This window comes from Fundulus heteroclitus, chromosome 24, assembly GCF_011125445.2.
Source record: "Fundulus heteroclitus isolate FHET01 chromosome 24, MU-UCD_Fhet_4.1, whole genome shotgun sequence".
In the NCBI taxonomy this organism is placed as follows: Eukaryota; Metazoa; Chordata; class Actinopteri; order Cyprinodontiformes; family Fundulidae; genus Fundulus; species Fundulus heteroclitus.
In genome coordinates this window covers 1,050,197-1,064,213 of record NC_046384.1, presented here as the reverse complement: position 1 = coordinate 1,064,213, position 14,017 = coordinate 1,050,197, and the positions used below count along the sequence as shown (strand labels likewise).

The window sequence follows — 14,017 nt, the reverse complement described above, 5'->3', positions numbered from 1 at the left end:
AGAATCTCCATGGTGTCACCTTTCCGCATCGTAATGATTCTGTTAGTGTTGACTATTTGGTCAACACTGAGCTACAACAAAACATTTGTTTTTATCAGCCACTCATCCACCAGCAACCCCTTATCATAGTTGTTCAAACACCATCGCAAAAAAAACTACTGGAAGAGAACCCCCATCCCATGGTTTTCATGGACGCCTCCTATAAAGGCATTACAGCCTATGGCTATGCCTTTTACGCACTGCTGTTGATCAATAAAACCGGAAGAGGTGTACCATTTGCATATTTATCATGAGCAAGGAATCAAGTGAAACACTAAGCCTTTGCATACAGGAGCTTCAGCGAAGCAATCCTAGCTTTTATCCAAGGTCAGTGTTAGTGAATGTGTATGTTGTAATCAGTTCTTTATTAAAAGTAAACCACTGTATTGGAAACATTCAATATTTATTTTAAAGAAACTGCACAAAGAAGCCTGTTACCGTCCCAATTATTCAGAATTTGTAATGGTAGTGTACTTTAGTAGCTAAAGTAGGCCTTTTAGGCAAAATATTTTACCGTTGGAAATGTATGACTTGAAGGCCTGTTTGTTCTCTTTCCTAGCAGGGTGTGGTACAACTCACTTTTTTTTCTTTTGTCTTTTTTTTCAAATGGTATAGGTCCGTAATGATTGACCGTGACCTAAAGGTGCTCAATGCCGTCAAACATGTTTTTCCAGATGCAAAGGTTCTCCTTTGTTGGTTCCATGTGCTTCAGGTGAAGTAAATGATTACACTGTATTACTTTTTGACAGGGAAATTTAGAATATTGTGCAGTTAAAATTCAAATAGACAAACAGAAAAAGTGAAGCTGGTAGGTATTTTCTGGATAAATAGTTTTAATTATGTTAAAGGTACAGTAAGGGATTTCACAAGAAGCCACATTTGTTTGTGTATGTTTAAATTTTATTTTATTAGCAGACGGTTCTGTGCCAAAAACATACATGATATTTTAGCCAAAGACCAAAGGAAACATGCCAGAGAGGTAGCTCATCTAAAACCATTTTTGTATGCTGCTATAGGCTGTTAATAGATGGCTTGTGAAGACTGATGGAGGGCACTTGACAGCTGACCAGAGAAATGTGGTCATACATGCCATAGTGACCATGAAAGCATGCCTAAGGGTAATATTCTTCTTTTTTAATATTCATAAGCCCAGTACCAATTAAGTGATCAACAAAAGCAAAATTATACATTTTGTATTCTGTATACTGTATGGAACAATTGATATAATATCCTTTAATAGTGATATTGATGATGAAGGATCTGAGACAAAAATCTGTTTTTTAGGAAGAAGAATTTCTGAGTGTGTCTGCTAAAAAGTGCAGCGAGATTGACAACTATTTAGGTAGTACACATGTGACAACCTACCTAAAGACCCATTGGTTCCCTTATGCTGAGCTGTGGGTTAATTTTGGCAGAACATTCTTTCACTGTAGCAGTGAGACCAACAACAAGGCAGAGAGGTATTATACTAACCATTTGTCATTCATATTTTAAAAAACAGTATTTAGTCCGTGGGCCAGAATCTGTAGGACGTCTCCTTAATAAGTTTCGTATGAACTGTCAGGGGGCAACTTTCTTGCCACCGGGATAAGTTGCTACACATAGCAGTGATCTCAAAATACCAATGTTCCCTCGTTTTCACTTGCACATTAATAAGTATAGCCGATAAAAAATATAAACTGTGGCGCTCCGATCCAAGAGGTCACGTGATTTGATTTTTGCTGCTCAACCAATCAGATCGCTGTATTGTCAGCTGAGCGAGTTCAACCAGTTCATCATGGCTGCGCCCGTAAAGGGTTGTAAACATCTGTTTCCAGACGAAGAAAGCCCAATAATAGCATTTTCTGGCACCAGTTGGCAAAGATCTTTATGCCAAGGAAAAAGAAATAGCCCAGACCGTCCATCATTCATTTTGTAACCATATTCATATTAACAGCTGGAGATAGACACTGTCCAGGGTATACGCCGCCTCTCACCCATTGAAGGCTGGAGATAGACACCGGCACCCCTCACGAACCCAGCAGGGATAAGCGTGTTAGAAAATGAATGATCACGTGACCTCTTGGACCGGAGCGCAACAGTTTATATTTTTTATCGGCTATAACTTATTAATGTGCAAGTGAAAACGAGGGAACATTGGTGTTTTGAGATCACTGCTATGTGTAGCAACTTATACCGGTGGAAGAAAGTTGCCCCCTGACAGTTCATACAAAAAGTCACCCTACAGATTCTGGCCCACGGCCTAACTGTATACATTTGTGTATTGTTTTGTTAATATGAATATGGTAACAATTACCTTATATAAAGTACTCATTTTTCCTTTTTAAGCATAGCTGACATGGTGGATGTTTTGCTGTCAAATCTAAAAATACCTTGCTCATCACATGTGAATTACATACTGCCTTTTTTTATTTTTAAGATTCTTCCTTACACTGAAGTATCAGTTTCTACGGGGCCAGGCCAACAAGAGAGTTGACCAACTTCTACATTTGCTGTGTGGAGATATGCAGAAGTATTATAGGTTAGTTATTTTACTTTAGTGTCATGGTTCTGTTGTCCTAGTCTTTCATACCCTCTTGTATCTTTGAAAATAATATATTTTCCCCTAACTGCAGTTACATGGATGACCTCACAGTTGCTGGAAGGCTGAAAGTGGACACCTCCGCTGCTGCTAAGGAAGCTGCAGTCATGCTTGAAAAGGGTCTTGGCTCAAACTTAAACATGGAAAGTGGAAAATGTTCTGTAAAATCTGAATCTGGTCCCAACTTCTACACTGTCAATTTAGTTAACTTTATGTGTGATTGCGAAAGTTTCAGAATAGGTAACCTGTGTAAGCACATCATTTTAGTGAAGACAGAGGCACAGAGGAGAGGGATGGATATTGAGAAAATGCGAAATACAGAAGCAGAAAAAGTAATCAACAGTCAACTGTACCACAAAAATGATGAAAACGTAACCGTCTTCCATAGTGATGGAAGCATTAGTGTTGTCAGTCTGAAAAATCCAACTTTGTGCACGTGTACAGCAAATAGTCACAGAGAAAAATGTGTCTGTCTACATGTTGTAAATATCCTCCAACCTCAAGAGCTACCCACACACTCAGAAAACACAGTACAGTCACAAAAGCCTGAAGCTGAACAGAAACCGTCTATACATGCCATGTTGACAGACCTACTAGAGTGGTGCAGTTCAAATAGTTTCAAGCCAAGCCATGACCTGTATAACACTGTACAAAGAGCACACAAGCTGGCTTTCAGCAACTTCACCAGTGTGTCCAAAAAAAAGAAAATTGTGGCTTTACATGCATATAGGCAACAAATGAAAAGAACAAAGCATGAGAACTTCCAACTAAAAAGAAGAACAAGGATACACAACAGACTCCACTCAAAAAACTGATTTTATTGAACATGTTGAACACTTGATGTACAGTTATTGGGCCGGTTGGAGACTGGCTTGTTTGTCTCTATGGTAGGAGAAGAATAAGAGAATATGCAATACATCAATGCAGTATATGAATGAAAATAAAGAATTATAAATGTGTACAATCAATATCTCACTTTATTTCTGGGTCTTCAAAATTTCAATTTTTTTGGCCAGACAGGTGTCGATCAGGGCAAAGGTGCCCTTCAACATTTGGGGACCAAGGCCATGAGTGGCCAGGCCATAATCTTGCCAATTGGCCTCCATGGTGGTCAGGAGGTGTCCCAGTGTCTTCCTGCAAATGTATAGTAAATGGTATAGTTTGGTGGAGGCATTGATTTTCATGACAACAATGAGAAATAATGCAATTATTCAAAGGATGTCAAATGATAATGTAATAAGTCTAATGATAACTGTACACAAGCACAAGTACCTGCAGTTTTCAGTTTTTGCAATGGCCTCATGTAATCCATCACCCTCCTCCAGACAGGTCTGGCTGATTTTGGTGATGGGGAGGAACTTTGCTGCCAGGTAGTTCAGATCCTCTGAAAGGGTCACACATTCCTCTACAAAAATACAATTGCATATTTACATTTAGAGAAATGTAAACAGTAACTTTAATGACAAGTATGTCTCGATACAAAATCTGATCTTTTATCTGCTCTTTGCTGCTGGTATTAATCTGGTGGTTACAACGAAAACTACTTTTAGTTTTGATTTGCAGCCTGCACACATTAGTACTCATACAACTGGTTTAAATCAACTAAGGGAAGGGTTCCCTCAAAGCCAAAGGCAAGTCTATCAAGAGTTCAGCAAAAGTTTTAATCTGTGTGCACCTGAATAATATATTTTAGCATTAAAGCAACACTAAAGACTTTTTTGTACCTTAAAATAATGGTTCCAAAATAGTTTCAGTGGTTCATCAACTTGTAACAGGGTGATCGGCACTTCTGAATTTGCTTTGCGGCCCTCTATCGGCTATAACCGCACTACGTAAGTTTGCCAGATCGGGTAGCGTATCTGTAGCCTAGAATCTAGACGCACCCTAGCGGCAGCAAATTACATTTGCTTCCAGGGCTAGCGGATCTGTAGTTCGATGAAATGAGACATAAGAAACTACAAATTTGCCTCGCATCTGATGTCGCAATACATCGCACTTTCATAAATCGTGCAACATATTCTACCTTGTCTGTGGACATCGTTATTTGCTAAGCCGGTGCTGGGTAAACAAATAGCGTGCGTGCGACAGAGGGAAAGTTCTTTGATGTTGCTTTAATTACATTGTAGTAGACTACAGTAAATCAGTAAATCGAATTACCCTTACTTTCTATCTTCATCTTCTTAAAGGAACATTCTGGTTTTTAGCACTTTAAGGCCGTTTTCTGGTTTGTTTTGGATGAACTAGAGTGGTGGACACCGAAATTTTGACAATTGGTCCTGTCTCGACTTTTCCGACTCGTTTTGAATCGCCTTTTCGCTTCTCAGGGTGGCTGGCAATAGGCATACTGTAGTAGGTTACTCAAACACGTCCTAAAACAACCCTTAATGTTCGTTTTCAAAACTGTGCAACTCACTGAGTGGTTAGTGGAGTTGGTTGATGTTCCAAAACAAGTAGCGTAGCGAAATACAGTTTCTGTCGTCTTTAATTTGGTATTTTGTAAAATCCCAATTATTTCTGTTGGAAGACTCTGATATTACTGCGCCACCGTCTATGCTTCAGGTTCAAATACAAATCATACATTGCGCCGATATATTTGCTTTTAATAGTCAACCAACTCCACTAACCACTCAGTGAGTTGCACAGTTTTGAAAACGAACATTAAGGGTTGTTTTAGGACGTGTTTGAGTAACCTACTACAGTATGCCTATTGCCAGCCACCTTGAGAAGCGAAAAGGCGATTCAAAACGAGTCAGAAAAGTCGAGACAGGACCAATCGTCAAAATTTCGGTGTCCACCACCCTAGTTCATCCAAAACAAACCAGAAAACGGCCTTAAAGTGCTAAAAACCGGAATTTTCCTTTAACCTCTAAACCTCAGTTACCTTCACACAACTTGCTGACACTTGTTGACAACTTGATTCGTGGTCCTGGCTTGACCTCCAACTTGTGCAACTTGGCCACGAGCACCTCTTTTTGGCTCTTGCCTTTCCTTAAGTAGGCCACCAGAGCATTGGATGAATAGCACTCTGGTGACCCACACCTTCTAAACAGTTCCTCCCTAGTCACTGTATATCTGCAATATCAGTGGAGATTTTAAGCAGGCATACTGAGTTAAAACAATCTTCAACCTTGGAGAAATGTCAGTAGGCAACACTTTAGGTACAGGACAACACATAAAGGAGACCTTAAAAGGGTTCTACATAAGTCATTCCCAACAGCTTCTTAAATACATGACTCTGTATTCCCAGCTTTGGCCCAGTATATCTAGGTGGAAGCTCATATTGAAGGTGGCATTAACAAATGGCGATCAAATGACTGTATGTTACTGTACAGTCAATCAGCTTAATGCTACCCACACCATTTTCTGTGATTGGACCTATCTGAGGCAAAGATTTGAACTTCCATTTAATCCCTGCTTGCAGAGCAAAATCAAATAGCATGCTTGGGGGGAGAGGGGCGCAATGTGTAGACCTGTGTAGACAGTTATTGTTTGGAACTATTTATTCATTAGAAATAATTATGTAAATGTATGAAATATTGATAGTGATGACATACAAAATTACCTTTTGGCCTTGGTCCCATCAGATATTCTGAGAACACTCTCCACTTCAAATAATACTATAGAAGTGAAAATATATTGTTGTTATTTTAATGTGACCTCATTTCATGCCCAAAACTATGATGACCATAATACAGTATCTTCCTACCTTGTTCCCCCTCTGCGGCTGCTGATTCTTGTGCCAGGCCACCATCTAATGTATTTAAGACAAATCAGAACAGCATTCAGGGAACAAACAGTTTCAAAGATCTCTGTATGTGTGTGTGTGGGTGCATTTGTAGATAGGTGTGTGTACCTAGGCTAATCAAGACCAGAATAGGTGTAAGCTAATTAAGTGTCATTTGGAACATAAACGTAATGTTGTATTTAATGGTAAAATTGTTATTCTGGTATAGTTACTCATGAACAGGGATGATCTTGTAACTCACAGAATAAATCTCAGAACTAAAAAGTTTTACCTGCAACTCCTTCCTCTGTGGTCTCTGCTTCTGTTGATACATAAATAGAAACAATGATATTGTGTAACAGCATGTCTATATAAAGTAGGCTGACTAGCCAACAGACTTGCATACATGTCTGATATATATGTTGGCCCCATCCCATGCAGTGCTTTAAAAACCAGTAGCAATACTTTCAAATCTATCCTAAAAGAAACTGGCAGCCAATGCAGGGACTTAAGTATAGGGGTGATATGTTCTCTTCTGCTTGTCTTTGTTAGGACTCGTGCTGTAGCGTTTTTAACTAATTGAAGCTGTCTAATTGTCTTTTTTGGAAGTCCTATGAAGAGCCCATTGCAATAGTCTAGCCTGCTTTAGATAAAAGTATGGACAAGCTTTTCCAGGTAAGACTGGGACATAAGGTCTCTCAGATTGGCAATATTTTTCAGATGATAAAATTATGTCCTAGTTACAGCTCTCATATGATCATCAAAGTTGAGGTCACTATCAATTATGACTTTAGTCTTAACAAGCACTTTTGTCCTAAAAAGTGTAGTCATTTTGTCTCTTTCATACTTCCTCCCAAATACAATTACTTCAGTCTCCTCTTTGTTAAATTGCAAATAGTTTTGGGACATCCACCTATTTATTTGGTCAAGACAGTCACACAGTGAGCCAAGGGGATTCTTATCAGTGGGTGACAGAGCTAAATAAAGTTGTGTGTCATCTGCATAGCTGTGATACGAAACCTGAGTGTTTTTTTATAATCTGACCCAGTGGGATCATGTAGAGATTAAAAATAAGTGGCCCCAGGATAGACCCTTGGGGGACACCTGACGTCAAGGCTGCTGGAGATGAGGTGTAATTACCAAGGGCAACAAAGAAAGTTCTCTCCTGCAGATAGGACTTCAGCCAGTTGATCACTCCGCCTGATAGTCCAAGCCAGTGTTCCAACCGGTGTAGGAGTATGCTATGGTCAATTGTATCAAAGGCTGCACTGAGGCCCAGTAATACAAGCACTGAAGTTTTGCCAGAGTCTGTGTTGAGACGTATGTCATTTAGCACCTTAATAAGAGCTGTTTCTGTACTATGATTATAACAATAATAATTGTCACAGCTTTGCCGGGTTCTTCAGCAGCACATCACTCTCCACCAGCTATCGGAACACCCATATTAACACCAGATCCATGTTTCTGCCCTCCTGTGTGTATGTCACTTAATATTAATTTCTGTACAAACCAAGATGACGGATTCCTAAAGAAACGCAAGCACCCACACCATTGGTGTATCTAAATTAGCTATGTACCAAAAAAAAGTTTACCGTGACTCGAAGAGCTGTAAATAGCGTTATAAGGCTGCGTGTACAAATCTGCTTGGAGCTCCAGTGGAATTTTGAATTGCGACGAGAATTCTCGGGCTAACCGTTCAAGTGCCGTGTGAAAGGGTGGAAGTAAAGCAGACAAGCACCTACCCATCTGAGTGTAGGTAGCATTCTCCATGACAACAACCTCTTCCGTGTTGTCCACCTGGACAACGTCAGAGTCATCTAGCAGCAAAAAGGAGAATAAGCACATATATCTGGTGAAGGCCATGGAATGATTCTGATTATCTAGCATGGATGAGACAGATAAAGTACAACCAGAGCAGCTCTGATGAGAAGAATAACAGCAGAGAGAAACAAGCAGCTACCCATCTGAGTGTAGGTAGCCTTCTCCACGACAACAACCTCTTCCGTGTTGTCCACCTGGACAACGTCAGAGTCATCTAGCAGCAAAAAGGAGAATAAGCACATATATCTGGTGAAGGCCATGGAATGATTCTGATTATCTAGCATGGATGAGACAGATAAAGTACAACCAGAGCAGCTCTGATGAGAAGAATAACAGCAGAGAGAAACAAGCAGCTACCCATCTGAGTGTAGGTAGCCTTCTCCACGACAACAACCTCTTCCGTGTTGTCCACCTGGACAACGTCAGAGTCATCTAGCAGCAAAAAGGAGAATAAGCACATATATCTGGTGAAGGCCATGGAATGATTCTGATTATCTAGCATGGATGAGACAGATAAAGTACAACCAGAGCAGCTCTGATGAGAAGAATAACAGCAGAGAGAAACAAGCAGCTACCCATCTGAGTGTAGGTAGCCTTCTCCACGACAACAACCTCTTCCGTGTTGTCCACCTGGACAACGTCAGAGTCATCTAGCAGCAAAAAGCAGAATAAGCACATACTGTATATCTGGTAAAGGCCATGGGATGATTCTTGTCATCTAGCCAGTAGCCATGGATGAGACAGATACAGTACAGCCAGTAAGCCCTGAACTCAGATCATGGATTGAAAATGTGTTGAGAGGTGTAACTGATAACTTACAAGCACAAAGAAAACACAGGCCCTTCTTTTGCAGGCACATAGTGTGGCAATGCCCACTACAGGTACCACATTTAACCTTAAAACACAATTATGTCAGAATCAAGTTTAGACGATAACAATAAGAGTTACAATTTATCTGAAAATTGCTTATCCAAAGATAACTAAAATGATTGCATTTACAAGGGGCGTTTGGTATCATCAGGTCCATATCTTTGTTATCATTGTAAAAATTCCTCTCAAACATAGTCTGAACTACTTTCAAGCACTCATTAAATGCATTTCCTTTCTGCACTGATTTCTAAAAGCATAATGTAGCCAAAGCCAAAGTAAGCGCAGTATGTTATCAAACATTGTATACCCCTTTGCCATGCAGCAGCTTAACACAAGAACCACATCGTTTGGTGCGATCTGTGGGATACAAGTACTTGAATGAATATTTGATATGCCTCCTTGAGCAAAGTCACTAACATGAAAAGGAGAATCTTTGCAAAAGTACCCAACAAGACATTAATACTCTTACCTAGTGCTGCCCAAAGCTCTTGTGTCAATTGCTGTCTTTTTGTGAAAAGACAGCAGTCCCTGAAGGGGGAGACACTAAGGTGGCATTCTGCAAACTGTTAATGTGAAGTGTAGCATCATGATTTGATAATTCACATACTTAAATACATTTAAATGACATGGCAAAATGATTCTGTATGTGAAATGTTACCATGATGGTGAAAACACCACAGGACACGCTGTCCATTTGCTTTGCATGTTTAAAGGACTTAATAGTCCAAGGTCCAGTTGTCTGCCTAGCCTCTGCAAATTTTCTAACAGTCAAAGGAAAAGATCAGATTAACAACAATGTAAAAAAAATAATTGGAAGCATTGCTCTCTACACCAGAGATGACCAAGAAACAATATGTGGCATAAGCTACCCTTGTTGTTCTTAGACATGAAGGCCAATTGGGCCGGTGCTTATGTCCGGTTTCCATGGTGCTAAGCGGACAAGAGCCGTACACTCCCCCAGCGTAGGTAACTCCCAGCAGAAGCTGGTACCCATGTTACAGCTGGGTGGACTGAGTCTTGGCACGACGTGCAACATCAAGTTAACATCTAGGACTCAAACCAGCGATCATATGATTCCTTGTCTAACCCCTTAGACCACTGAGCTACCCGCTCAGCATACGTTTCCCTAACTTACCCCCAATTGTCTTTGATTGCGGACATCTTATCCGTAGACTCACCCAAAGAATTGGCATATGTAATGACCTTGGAGGTTAGGTCAAAATGCTACAAAAAGGAAACAGTAACTTTAGTGATTTGAAGCACAAAAACCAGGACAGAGACAGAGAGCATTGGTAAAGTTTGTAAACAGGGACAGAGACTGGAACTATGTTTGGAACCTGGAGTGGTGGAACAGGTTTGAGAGAAAATTACATGTACAGTAATGACTCTCCTTGACCACTGGAGGAGAAGACGATCATAACTTCATTATCCCAATGCAGAATTATCAGAGAACTTAACAAACAATAAAACATTACTTACATAGTAAGCACTATGTTTACTTACAACAAAGGTCCAGTGGTTACCATTCTCCAAATAGGGGCCCATGATATACCTACTGCTGTGTAGAATGTTATTCTGGGGAGATGGGGTAATAGAAAAATATACAGTAGTTCTTGTCTTGTCAGGATTATGATTGCCAAGTCTTGGTTAAAGAGGCTTATTATCAGAGCACAACTGTCCACATAAGTAGAGGGCTTCACAGTATTCTTAGGTAACATATACAGGTTACTATGTTATCACCCAGCATGAAGCAGGCTTGAGTGAGGTTGTGTATAAATTGCATCCAGTCTAGTGTGTTGGTCAAGAAATTAATCATACCTTCACAAAGTAGGTGCTCCTGGCTCTTTTTGTGCCCTCCAATATATTGGTCATTACATGTGATGTCAAGACACATGTTTGATCATGCTTAAATAAAAGACAACATTTGTGAATGAAGCAGGTGTGGATTTACAATGCTAGACACAGTAATTTTTGGTTAAGTCCAAGATTTGATCTCGACATGACGTGGTAAAAAGTATGCATATCACATTACCTTTCCTTTCAGATAAAACATGGCATCCATGATCTACAGACAAGAAATGTTGATATTAGAAAAAAGCAATTGACAAGTAAAAGATGAATTGTGGTTCCATACTTGGAGAGGATGCACTCCTTAGGGGTGGGCACTGAGACATCATGACTTGCAGTAGGCTAACATTGTATGTGTGTATGCAAGTGTGTATGCATAATATGTATGCATGTATGTATGTATACATATGCAGGCATCCGACATTCCTTTGATAAAACATTCAAACCTCATCAGAGATGCAGTGTTGATTATAAAGGGAACGGAAACTTGCAAGGCTCAAGGGAAAATGCCCCACATCCCCTAGGTGGAAGTACCCTGGAAGGGCCTCATTTTTCACCCATTTCTCTATTTCTGTACGAGGGAAAGGCAGCATTATCTGTCTATGTCACACATTAACTTTTAAGATTAAGTTTTTTTTTTTTTTTTTTACAAAATCAACAAACCAACAATAATAAAATAAAATAAAAACTCACCACTCATCATTCCAACAAAATTGGAGATACTATGAGAAGAAATAAAGGTTAAACAAACACCCTAGGTCAAATATATAAGGACTGTCAATCTATGCAAATATCCCATTATATGTCAGAAGAGTTAAAATCCTCAGAAATTACAAGTAGGTTACTCTGCCCTATAGACAAGGATTATTATTACTTCAGCCCTGGGACCAGGAGAGAGCGTGAACTGCCCTCGGGCATATTATGTTTTAGGTTACTCTGCCCTGAGAGCAGGAGCATATTACTTCAGCCCTGGGACCAGGAGAGAGCGTGAACTGCCCTCGGACATATTATGTTTTAGGTTACTCTGCCCTGAGAGCAGGAGCATATTACTTCAGCCCTGGGACCAGGAGAAAGACTGAACTGCCCTCAGACATATTATGATTTAGGTTACTCTGCCCTGAGAGCAGGAGCATATTACTTCAGCCCTGGGACCAGGAGAAAGACTGAACTGCCCTCAGACATATTATGATTTAGGTTACTCTGCCCTGAGAGCAGGAGCATATTACTTCAGCCCTGGGACCAGGAGAAAGACTGAACTGCCCTCAGACATATTATGATTTAGGTTACTCTGCCCTGAGAGCAGGAGCATATTACTTCAGCCCTGGGACCAGGAGAGAGCGTGAACTGCCCTCGGACATATTATGTTTTAGGTTACTCTGCCCTGAGAGCAGGAACATATTACTTCAGCCCTGGGACCAGGAGAAAGACTGAACTGCCCTCGGACATATTATGTTTTAGGTTACTCTGCCCTGAGAGCAGGAGCATATTACTTCAGCCCTGGGACCAGGAGAAAGACTGAACTGCCCTCGGACATATTATGATTTAGGTTACTCTGCTGCTAGCTTACTTCAGGCTAGTCCGGTGAAAAATCATTTTAGCATGTCCAAAACACGTTGCCCCGTGTTAATAACAGACACCACATAGCCATTTTCATTTTAGATCTATAATTCTCTAACTTAGCCTAACGTTAGCTGCTACAGCTTCTTGAAACAACGTTAAGGCTAGCTCAGCCTGCTCAGTCAATCCGCAGCCTGCTAGGTATGAATGAAGGTGCACAGATGCACACACGAAAATAAACTACTATCAATTTTACTGTGAATTTAGCACTTGTATTTCACACTTTTATTTCACAAGAAAATTAACTTACCTTCTCAATGGTTCTTAGAGCTAAGCAAGAAATGCGACCATGAAAATAAACAGTAACAACCGCTTGCTTCTCTCGCTAACTTCAAATTAGTTAGGCGCGCCTCTCCTCTGTTCTGATTGGTTGCCTGATTGAACCAATCCCATTAGTTTCTGCCCTCAGAACATCTTTCAGTAAGCAAAACTCCCATCTGCGTTTTACAATCAAACTTAATAGGAGCTGTTGTACACAGCTGCGATCAGAAACAATTATTTGAGATTTCCAGAGGACTTTACCATTGAAATTCGTGAGAGATATTGTTGAAGCAACAATGTTCACGTGCATGGCAGTTGGATGTTCCAATACATCAGGTAAAGGTGGAAAAAACATTTGTTTTTTCCACCTTTCCGATTTATCATCCACCACGGGCTGTTTTGCTGGATTACCAACGTGAAGAGGGAGGATTTGCCATCAAACTTCTGGCCAGAGAGAAAACACGTCGTCTGTAGCCAACATTTAGAAGAAGAATGTCTTCAAGATGACATGAGAGTGAGACTTTTCAGTAGGTTTTTCTTTTTCATAATGTAGAATTTGCCGGAACATTTGTTTACCCGACCAGAGCGGCGGAGGGATACGACACACTTAGAAAGAATGCTCACTGATGTGAAGCCCACTTATTTTATGCAACTTTGGTTTTATTTTTTCTAAAGTCACTTGTATATTTCATGAGTTGCGGGTTGCAGTTTTTTTGGGCTTGTTTCTGAAAGTAAAGCGGCTTGTTTGGGCTCTAAACTAAGTTATGCTGAAATATCCTGACAGGAGCAGAGAGTAAACTCAGAAGGAGCCGCTCTGCCCGTATTTTCTGCAGTTCACGGTTGCAATAACTGATGATAACTGCTGAAAGTAGATTAGGTGGTGCAGATCACCATTTTGAGCAGAGATTGGTTCTAAAGATGAGTTTTATACTCATCTTATAACACAGCAGAACCCAACCCATAAACCGTACTTTAATGCTTATTTATTGTCTTTTTATATCTCTAAAATGTAAAATTAGTATTACTTTTATTTTAAATGCTTAATACCATGTCTATCTTTGTTTAAGGGGTTAAAAAAATATTTTGGCATGAAAACGGATATTTATTTACAAGGGGACAGATATGGCATTGGGACTTGCTCTACAGTCGATCCCGCGAAAAAACGTCAAAAAACTGGGAGGTGGCAGTACTGTTCTTCACCAAGATGGTTGCCCTCACTAAAGGACCTTCAAATGAAAAATACTCTTAATTAAAAA

The 14,017-nt window shown here is 40.1% G+C and overlaps 1 protein-coding gene and 1 long non-coding RNA gene across 4 annotated transcripts; one reads left to right on the top strand and one right to left on the bottom strand.

The window, feature by feature from the left end:
- Nucleotides 1-293: 293 nt before the first annotated feature.
- Nucleotides 294-3,589, top strand: LOC118557890. Of its 2 annotated transcripts, XR_004928082.1 has the most exons (5): nt 294-366; nt 655-751; nt 1,056-1,157; nt 2,459-2,560; nt 2,655-3,589. It is a non-coding gene; the product is annotated as an uncharacterized LOC118557890 (long non-coding RNA). The 2 variants fall into 2 exon arrangements; XR_004928083.1 differs by lacking the exons at nt 294-366; nt 655-751; nt 1,056-1,157 and adding an exon at nt 1,418-1,499.
- LOC118557850 lies at nt 3,414-12,582 on the bottom strand. 2 transcript variants are annotated; one of them, XM_036128318.1, is made up of 21 exons: nt 11,577-12,582; nt 11,330-11,454; nt 11,068-11,100; nt 10,854-10,940; nt 10,539-10,610; nt 10,171-10,259; nt 9,694-9,796; nt 9,505-9,598; nt 9,343-9,392; nt 8,985-9,060; nt 8,741-8,815; nt 8,523-8,597; nt 8,305-8,379; nt 8,087-8,161; nt 6,637-6,666; nt 6,327-6,371; nt 6,183-6,237; nt 5,502-5,692; nt 3,893-4,025; nt 3,597-3,754; nt 3,414-3,502 (listed from the first exon to the last, which is right to left on the bottom strand). In XM_036128318.1, the coding sequence occupies exons 1-20, from the start codon at nt 11,584-11,586 to the stop codon at nt 3,598-3,600; spliced, it is 1,650 nt and encodes a 549-aa protein (XP_035984211.1). In that variant the 5' UTR covers nt 11,587-12,582; the 3' UTR covers nt 3,414-3,502; nt 3,597. The 2 variants fall into 2 exon arrangements, with proteins under 2 accessions (XP_035984211.1, XP_035984210.1); XM_036128317.1 differs by having other exon boundaries at nt 11,330-12,582.
- Between the last annotated feature and the right edge of the window lie 1,435 nt (nt 12,583-14,017).

Excerpts from the sequence above, each read along its gene's own strand:
- LOC118557850 (XM_036128317.1), bottom strand. The coding sequence starts at position 11,476 with ATGCTGCCTTTCCCTCGTACAGAAATAGAGAAATGGGTGAAAAATGAG. Across the intron at positions 8,162-8,304 it reads GGCTACCTACACTCAGATGG|ATGACTCTGACGTTGTCCAG; the intron begins GTAGCTGCTTGT and ends TTTTGCTGCTAG. Across the intron at positions 6,667-8,086 it reads TGCTACCTACACTCAGATGG|AAGCAGAGACCACAGAGGAA; the intron begins GTAGGTGCTTGT and ends ATGTATCAACAG.